The sequence below is a fragment of the Colobus angolensis genome, unplaced genomic scaffold (genome assembly GCF_000951035.1).
Source record: "Colobus angolensis palliatus isolate OR3802 unplaced genomic scaffold, Cang.pa_1.0 Scaffold385, whole genome shotgun sequence".
Taxonomy (NCBI): Eukaryota; Metazoa; Chordata; class Mammalia; order Primates; family Cercopithecidae; genus Colobus; species Colobus angolensis.
The window spans coordinates 1606777-1616656 of NW_012117210.1; the positions used below are offsets into that span (position 1 = coordinate 1606777).

The window sequence follows — 9880 nt, forward strand, 5'->3', positions numbered from 1 at the left end:
AGATACTTTGGAGTTAGTGGTCATTTTAAAAATCTACCTGTTTCAATATTTAACATTATCAGTGGATGCTTTACTGTGAAAGAGGAAGCAGTTAGCTTTCTTACACTTCCCACCAGTTATTTTCTTCTGTCCCTACTATTTGTTACTCAAATTATTTTTCCTTTGTCAGGGTTTATAATATTTACATTCTCTTATATAACCATAAATCATCTGTTTGTGGCTGGGCGCGGTGGCTCAAGCCTGTAATCGCAGCACTTTGGGAGGCCGAGGCAGGCGGATCACGAGGTCAGGAGATCGAGACCATCCTGGCTAACACGGTGAAACCCTGTCTCTACTAAAAATACAAAAAAATTAGCCGGGCGAGGTGGCGGGCGCCTGTAGTCCCAGCTACTCGGGAGGCTGAGGCAGGGGAATTGCTTGAACCCAGGAGGTGGAGGTTGTAGTGAGCCAAAATCATGCCATTGCACTCCAGCCTGGTAACAGAGCAGGACTCCGTCCAAAAAAAAAAAAGGCCGGGCGCGGTGGCTCAAGCCTGTAATCGCAGCACTTTGGGAGGCCGAGGCAGGCGGATCACGAGGTCAGGAGATCGAGACCATCCTGGCTAACACGGTGAAACCCTGTCTCTACTAAAAATACAAAAAATTAGCCGGGCGTGGTGGTACGCGCCTGTAGTCCCAGCTACTTGGAGGCTGAGGCAGGAGAATGGCGTGAACCCGGGAGGCAGAGCTTGCAGTGAGCCAAGATCGCGCCACTGCACTCCAACCTGGGTAACACAGCGAGACTCCGTCTCAAAAAAAAAAAAAAAAAAAAAAAATTCATCTGTTTGTTTTATCTGTTTGTTTCCTTTTAGTTTTATACTTAAAAGGATTGTATGCTTACAACCAGGCCTTATACCACAACTTCTCTATTTCTGATTTATTTCTTGGTTTTCTGGATTTCGTCATTGAGGAGTTCCTTCAAGAAGAGCTTGCAGGTGCTATATTTATTGTATTCTTACATGTTAAGAATGTCTTCCAGGTGCCTTTATACTTGAATGGTATCTTGGCTGGATATTATATTCTTGAGCCACATTTTCTTTCCTTCAGAATGTTGTAGACATTGTTCCATTGTCTTCCTCCATTGAATGTAACTGTGAAGAAGTCTGAGGACACCTTGACTCTTGTTTTTCTTTCTTATGGATGAGAGAGAGAGAGAGAGAGATTAGACTTGCCTGAAAATTTTCTTTTCTTTTTCTTGAAGTTTAGTAATTTAACAAGATTGTAACTCAATGGTGATCATTCTGTATCATTTTTCCCTATATGTGATATACCCTTGATGAGTTCTTTCTTCATTGCTGGAAAATTTTTCTGTTTCATATCTCTGAACTCTTTTTCTTTCTGTTTTATTAGTTAAGTTCTCTACCTCAGAGATACTGGATTTTCTTATCCTCTATTTTTGTCGTTTTCTTTTATTAGTGAATGGAATAGGAAAAATGGTGAAAGCAACTAACTGTGATTAGCCCAACCCATTCCTCCATGCTATTAGTTTGGTTTTCAGTTTATTTCCCTTCCCATGCCCTGTTCCCTTCCCTTCCTTACTTTTTGCTGCTTCCAATTTAATTATTTGAGTAAATTATCTTATTTAGGTTTCGATTTGTTCTTTGCTCTAATCTTCTTTCTCTTATTTTGTTTTATCATCTTGTATTTGAATTCTTACACTTTATTGAATTTATATTATTAGTTCCCCTGTAGTGTAAAGCACTCACATGAAACCTACTTGTTTTACTAGGGTTAATTCTTCTCCAGACACAGTTCTTTGGTTCTTCATCCATCTTGCAAATTGTTTTAATTTCTCTCCACCCCATGGCTATTTATATATCTGCCAGACTATTTTACTTCATTTCACTCAACTTTAATATGGGAAGTTTTCTCTGTATCTTTTGTTTCCTCTGATACAGTGTATGTGAATTCTTCTTACCTCAACTTGAAACAATTTATCTTTTCCCCATTCCCAGCTGTACTTTAGTTTAAGGACTGAATATTGCTTTTTATATTTCTTTCCTTGTAACCTGAAAGGGTGGGTGCAGAAGACAACTTGGGGTCCTGAGTTTTGGTCTCTTGAAATTCTCTTAAATGTCCTGGTTCAGCGCTTACCTGTCCCAGATCTGGGTTAATCCCTTAGCTCATACCAGTGCCCTGGGAGATGACATTTTGCAGCAGTCTTGTCTGTCTCTGTTGGGGTTCTACAGTGGTACCTGGGGCTATAAATCTTGAAGATTTCTGTTTTTCTTGACCACTCACTCACTTAATCTGCAAATTGCTACATTGGAAGGGATTACTTAAGGAGCTTTGCTGAATTAAATCTTCTGTTTTCATAGGCATGACTTTTTGAAATCTGTGACTTGAGGCTTTGTTTTTGACTCATTTGGTTGTGGCGGTGAATTTTTAGCTTTTGTATGGTGTGTGTGTTTTTTTCACAAATTTTCACTCACCCAAAGGGAAATGACTATCATGTTTCATATGATTGTTGAAAAACAGTATAGAAATGTATAAAGTAAGTCCTCCAGTAACCTCACTGCTTCTTCCCCAGATAATTATCGTTAATACTTGTGAATAGTTTTGGCATGTGGACTACCAAACTGTCTAAATATACATATATGGGTTGGGTTCCTAAGTTTTTAATTTCTTATTTTTAAAAAAAGGATGATCCTATATACATGTTAAGTGAAAAAAAGTGAAAGAAAAAGAACTGTAAAAACTCAATAATATAGACAATCCCATAGAAAATGCACAAAATATTTGAACAGACATTTCACCAAAGACAATATAGAGATGTCAGATAAGCACATGAAAAGATGCTCAACATCTTTAGTCATTAAATAAATTTGAACTAAAAATCACAATAAGATACTACTACATACCCACTAGAATGACTAAAATTAAAAAGACTAACCATGCCTATTGTTGGTGAGGATGTAAAACAACTGGATTTAAAAAAATTTTTCTTTTCTACATTTACTTCTTGCTATTATAAACAACTAGAATTCTTATACACTGCTGGTGGGAATGTACAATGGCATAGCTAATTTGAAAAGCAGTTAGCAGTATTTTAAAAAGTTTGTTGTGCACCTACCTTGTGATTAAGTCATTTCATTCCTGGGTATTTACTCAAGAGAAGGGAAAACGTATGTTTGTACAAAGACTTCTACGTGAATGTTCACAGCAGCTTTGTTTGTAATAGCCCAACCCTGGAAGTAACCAAATGTCCATCAGGAGGTGAATGGATAACCGATTTGTTTATATGATGGAATACTACTCAGCAGTGGAAAAAAGGAACTATTGATACATGCAACAACATGAATGAATCTCAAAACAATCATGCTGAGTGAAAGAAGCCAAGCAGTAAAGAGTACATACTGTATATGGTTCTGTTTGTATAAAAATCTAGAAAATACAAACTAGAAAGCAGTGACAGAAAGCAGATCAACACTTACAGGAAGGGTGGGAGGGATTAGAAAGGGGCAGGAGGAAACCTTTGGGAGTGATAGATATGTTCATTAACTTAATTCTGGTGATAGTTTCGCAGATGTCTACATTTTTCAAAATGTCACGTTGCACACTTGAACATGTGCAGCTTATTTTTGTCAGTTATTACTCAAAGTGTAAAAGAAAAAAATTGTAGAAAGATATAACATGAACATCTTTCTGTGTCAGCACCAAGGATCTGTTTCATTCTTTTGACATCTGTATGATGTTTCATTGTATATATGGACTGTGATTTTTATCTACACAGCCTTGGGTGGGTGACTCATCTGTTCCAGGTGATGAGGCCCCCTTTTTTCTTTGTGAGTTAAGGATAAGAATGGCTTTTATTTGCTGAACCTGATTAACACATCTGACATCATCAGTCAGAATGTAATTTCTGAAACCTACTGCTTCTGGTTGTCTGTGATCTCTTGTCTCATTGGACCCAGAAGACTCTTATTTATCCTAAACATGAAAACAGATTAAGTGACCATAAATGATCTTTCCCATGAAATTATGGAGCCTCAGAGATAATTTAATTCAACCACCTTATTTTTGCAGAAAAGAAAGCAGGATAAGTGATTTACCTGAGATCATACAGATAGTTAGAGCCCAGGGCTCCCATCTCTTAGTCTATTTTTTACGGCACAGATGTCAAATAATTGCTTTTTTGCCCTTGGGTTGTTTGTATTAGCTCTGGATTGGTATGTATTAATCTTTTGGAAAAAAATACAAGCAAAAAACACTCTCCATGGGCCATTGTTAAAAGTACCTCGCTGGAGGAATGGTTCTGCTTGGGTTTTTTTGGTGGGGGTGGGGTTGGGGGCAAAAGGGGAAAAAGGACAATTCTGAAGTAAAAAGTGAAATCAAGCCCCCCTGCTATATCTTATACCATACAGCTAATATATCTTTCAAGGAATGACCGATATTTCACCTCTTGCAAGTCCTAGGATTTCAACCCTGCTGTCTGTTTTCACAGAACTGTTTCAAACGTCATGTGCCAACTTGGAGAGTTTATTCGTTACTGGCTAAGACATTATATATTTTGGTTACTTCATTCTTTGTGCATCTATTTGTTTGTTTGTTTGACAAATATCTATGAATGCCTACTATGTGTCAGGCATTGTTTTAGACCCTGAGATACACTGGTGAATACAAGGCCCCTTGTTTGTGGGGCTTAGATTTCTGGGGTGGGAGATAAACAGATAGTCAAGTAAATGTATGGTATTTCAGACGTTGACAAGTGCTGTGGAGAAAATGAAGTAGACCAAAGGTATAAGGAGTGCCAGGAATGAATGTGTGTACATATACTGTTTTCTTTAGGATAGCCAGGGCAAGTCTTAACAAGGTAACATTTGAGCAAAGATATGAAACAAATGAGGGAGCAAACCCTTAGGGTATCTGGTGGAAGAGCATGTAGATAGGGAAAGAAGGAGGTATAAAGATCCTAGGGTGAGTTTTTGTTTGGCACTTTTGAGTAATCTGAAACTGAGTGAGCAAGAGAGGCTGAGGAAGGAGATGAGGACAGAGATGGGGTGAGAAGCAGATCATGTTAAGACTTTGGTGGCACTTGTAAGCATTCTGTCTTTTACTCCAAGTAAGAAGGATGGCTCTGAGGGACACAGCCTTATTTTGTCTTCTTTTAAAAAATGGAGGTAAAATTTACGTAACATAAAATCATTTTACCAATTTTAAAGTATAAAGTTCTGTGATTGTTAGTACCTTCAGAATGTTGTGCAACCATCACCATGATCTAATTTCAGAACATTTTCACCATCCCAAATAGAAACCCGATAGCCGTTAAGTAGTCACCTCCATTTACCCCAGCCCCTAATCTGCTTTCTGTCTCGATGGATTTACCTAATCTAGACATTTCATATAAATGCAGTAATGCAATATGTGGCCTTTTGTGTTTGGCTTCTTTCAATTAGCATAATGATTTCAAAGTTCATCCATGTTGCAGCATGTATCAGAATTTCATTGTCTTTTATTGATGAATAATCCATTATATGAATGTACCACGTTTTGTTTGTCTAGTCATGCATTGATGGACATTTAGGGTGTTTTCACCTTTTGGCTATTAGGAATAATGCTGCTATGAACATTCATGTAACATTTTTGTGTGGACATATATTGTTCAGTTCTGTTGGGTAGGTATCCAGAAGTGGAATTGCTGGGTCATATGATAGTTCTATGTCTGAAAAGCTCAGTTTGGCTGTTGAGGGAAAGCCAAAGCCAAGGGAAGAAGCAGGATTAGTTAGGAGGCTACTGTAACCATCCAAGAGCTAGATGATGGTGATTTGGACCAGAGTAATGGCAGTGGAGCAGTGAGAACAGATCAGAGTCTAGGTATACATTGAAGAGGATTTGCTGAAAGATTTGATTTGTATTGTGAGAAAAAGAGGAATAACAGATGATTTTTAGCATTTTTGACTTGAGAGATGAAAGAAGGGAATTGCCATTTGATGAGACAGAGCGAAGAGCAGTTTTGGGGGAAGATTAGGGCTTTGGTTTTGGGCTTGCTGTGTTTGAGACATCCATGTGGAGACATTGAGTAGGCCATTGGGAAAACAAGTCTGGAGTTTGAGTAAGAGATAAATTTGAGGCCGGGCATGATGGCTTACGCCTGTAATCCCAGCACTTCGGAGGCTGAGGCAGATGGATCACCTGAGGTCAGGAGTTCAAGACCAGCCTGGCCAACATGGTGAAACCCTGTCTCTACTAAAAATACAAAAATTAGCCAGGCATGGTGGCACAAGCCTGTAATCCCAGTTACTCAAGAGGCTGAGGCAGGAGATCACTTGAACCCAGGAGGTAGAGGTTGTAGTGAGCCGAGATCGTGCCATTGCGCTCCAGCCTGGGTGACAGAGACTCCATCTCAAAAAACATAAAAAATAAGTAAAAATACATATATTTGAGTTATTAGTTTATTGAGGATATTTAAAGCTATGAGACTAGATGAGATCATTTAGGAATGATTCTAGATAGAGAGGAGGAGCAGCCCGAGGAAGAAGTTTGGACATAATCTAAATATTAGAGGTCTATGGGAGGAGGCAGGACTAGCAAAGGAGACTGAGAAGCAGCAACCAGTGAGGTTGGAGGGGGAAACCAGGAGAATGTGGTGTCCTGGGAGCCAAGGGAAGTTATTTGAGAGATTTGAGGAAGAATGGATTTTTTTTTTTTCCTTTTTCCTGCTGCTCTCACTAATTCTTTGAGGTAAGGGGCCCAGGAATGGTGTCCTTCCCTTGAAAGATAAGAACTGGTGTTTTGAATGCCCAGAGTCATCCATCATTAAGGCGATTAAGCTAAAAAAAGAATTCTGGTCACCTGAATACTGTCTTCTAGACATACTGCTTATTTATGGATGTATCTCAGTCCCTCTGAGGGCATTTATTCAGTAATTCAGTCAATAAAAATTCTTGAGTGCGTACTCTATGCTAGTGTCTTTTCAAGGCACTGGGAACACATCAGTAAATAAGATAGGTGGTCACTGATCTTATGGAACTTTGTCGAATGGAGGAGAAAGACATTAATTTGTTTAAATTATTGAACCAATTAAATCATTTGTTTAAAATACATAAATAGTTACATATGTGGTGACTGTTACTAAGAAATTAGGATGCTATGGGAGCCCAGAGGAAGGTTACTAATCCAGACTTAGGATGGGGGCGTGGCCAGAGAGATCTGGAGGAATTGACATATAAGGAGAGACCTGAAGAAGGAGTAGATTGAGCCAGGTGAAGAAAAGTGGCCATTGTGAAAAGAATATCTTAGGCAGATAAAAGAGGGAAGATGGAGAGCTTCAGGATATTCAGAGAAACAAAATAACTTTGTCTTTCTAAAATATAAAGCTTGAGGAGGAGTAGGGTGTGAAAGATGAGGCTGGAGAGGGTGAGCAGGGGCCAAATCATGAGGATTTTTTTTGCCATGCTAAGGAGTTTCAGCTAAATCCCAACAGCAATGGGGAACCACTGAAGAGTTTTAAAAGTATACTCAGGGCCAGGTGCGGTGGCTCATGCCTGTAATCCCAGTACTTTGGGAGGCCAGGGCGGGCGGATCACAAGGTCAGGAGATTGAGACCAACCTGGCTAACACGGTGAAACCGTGTCTCTACTAAAAATACAAAAAAATTACCTGGGCGTTGGGGGTGGGCACCTGTAGTCCCAGCTACTCTGGAGGCTGCAGCAGGAGAATGGCGTGAACCCAGGAGGCAAAGCTTGCAGTGAGCCGAGATCGTGCCACTGCACTCCAGCCTGGGAGACACAGCGAGACTCTGTCTCAAAAAAAACAAAAAACAAAAAAGTATACCCAGCTGGGCACCATGGTATACATGCCTGTACTCCCAGCTACTCAGAAGGCTGAGGCAGCAAGATTGCTCGAGCCTAGGAGTTAGAGAGTTGTGCACTATGATGGTACCTGTGAATAGCCACAGTACTCCCGCCTGGGCAACATTGTGAGACCCTATTTCTTAATTAATTTATTTATTATATGTTTAAAGTATACTCATATTTATTTTAGAAAGATCACTCAGGCTACGATTGTGAATGGATTGGAAAGAGGCCTGACTAGAGGCAGGAGAACCTGCTTCCTTTCAATATTGGCTCTTGGTTTTTATTCTAGTGTGCTATTTGAAGTGCCAAAGCTGAAAAGTGGAAAGAGTGCATTGGAAGCTGAGAGTGAGAGTCTGGATAGCTTCACAGCTGACTCAGATAGCACCTCCAGGTAGGGTTCTCCCCATTTCCCTCATCTCCTCCAAACCCAAGTTGTGATTTTGTTCTTCAGCATCAGTGTTCCTGACTTCTGTCCTCAGGAAGTTGAACGAAGTATTTTCTGTGTCCTCACCAGAAGTCTTTTAAGTAGCATGTCTACCTATTTGGCTCTGAGCACAGTTTCTTGGAACATATTGGCATCCCTAGTCAGCTCCCCCAGTACCTTGGAGTATTCTTCTTAGCCCAATAGCAACTGATGCTGCTGTCCCTTAAGAATGAGGGTATGAGTGTGTTTGTGCAAAGTTGCCACTCTGATCTTCTGCATTCCTTCCAGGTAAATCACATGCGAAGTGTACCTTCTGAATTTGGTTATTACGATGACCCAAGCCACTGGCTCTCCTTCCATAGAGCTTTGATTCCTGGGTAGAAGGGGAAGGGTAGGAGGTGACTTAGTTATAACTTCTGAATCTACCTCCAGGAGAGACTCTCTGGATAAATCTGGCCTCTTTCCAGAATGGAAGAAGATGTCTGCTCCCAAATCTCAAGTAGAAAAGGTAAGTTTCAGGTTATTGAGCCACCTTCCTCCCCTCCCTTCCTTCCCTTCCTCCTTCACCTCCCTGTCTCCCTCCATCTTTCCCTCCCTCCCTCCCCCTCACTCTTCTCTTCCTCTTTCTTCCCTCCCTCCCTCCCTCCATTCTCTTAGGCAGAATTTAAATCAGGAATTTCAACTAAACAAATTTCAGTTCAGATTCATTTGGGAGCATTTTCTAAAGTTTTGGTTGAAATGTGTGAGAAAATATGTTTTGTACTATTTCTAGGCATTTAATCTTTCCTTTAAGTTTGTCATAGTTTAGTGAAAATCTGAGCCTTATTCTTCTTAAGACTGTCATTCCTTACTCACTCCTTCTTCCTATCCATCTGTCCTTTTCCATTTTCTTGCCCTTGTTCCTTCCTAGGAAACTCAGCCTGGAGGTCAAAATGTGGTATTTGTGGATGAGGGTGAGATGATATTTAAGAAGAACACCAGAAAAATCCTCAGGCCTTCAGGTAACTGGTTTCCCTTACTGGTCTTTTGGGACTGAAGTTCTGAGTACCCTTGATGGGCTCTTGGTATGAATAAGTCTCTTTGATTTGGCTTTTTTGGTCTTCCCCTCAGAGTACACTAAATCTGTGATAGATCTTCGCCCAGAAGATGTGGGACATGAAAGTGGCTCCTTGGGAGACAGAAGCAAATCTGTCCCAGGCCTCAATGTGGATATGGTAGGTGCCCTTATATTTTACTTGGTCACTACATGAAATTTTACTTATCTGGAGCTGGCTTTAGTACCTGATATTCTCAATCAACCTATTTAATTATTTAGGAAAAGGCAACATGAAACTTGATACCCCCAAGTTTCTAAAGTAAATCTGGTTCCTGATTTGCTTAAAGGAAAGGACTGTCTTTGCTGTCTCTTTTTTTTTTCTGTTTTCTTTTTCTTTTTTTTTTTTTTTTGAGATGGAGTTTCGCTCTTGTTTCTCAGGCTGGAGTGCAATGGCACGATTTTGGCTCACTGCAACTTCCACCTTCTTGGTTCAAGCAATTCTCCTGTCTCAGCCTCCTGAGTAGCTGGGATTACAGATGTGTGCCACCATGCCCGGGTAATTTTTTATATTTTTAGTAGAGATGGG

At 40.0% G+C, this 9880-nt stretch overlaps 1 protein-coding gene across 4 annotated transcripts in view; it reads left to right on the forward strand.

Moving 5' to 3' along the window:
• Positions 1–9880, forward strand: part of SYTL4 (synaptotagmin-like 4) — a 56579-nt gene that overhangs the window by 31265 nt on the left and 15434 nt on the right. For all 4 annotated transcript variants that reach the window (XM_011954563.1, XM_011954562.1, XM_011954561.1 and 1 more), the window contains 4 exons: positions 8124–8225; positions 8691–8766; positions 9169–9259; positions 9369–9472. In XM_011954563.1, the coding sequence (XP_011809953.1) occupies positions 8124–8225; positions 8691–8766; positions 9169–9259; positions 9369–9472 (373 nt within the window). The remainder of the gene's footprint in view (positions 1–8123; positions 8226–8690; positions 8767–9168; positions 9260–9368; positions 9473–9880) is intronic.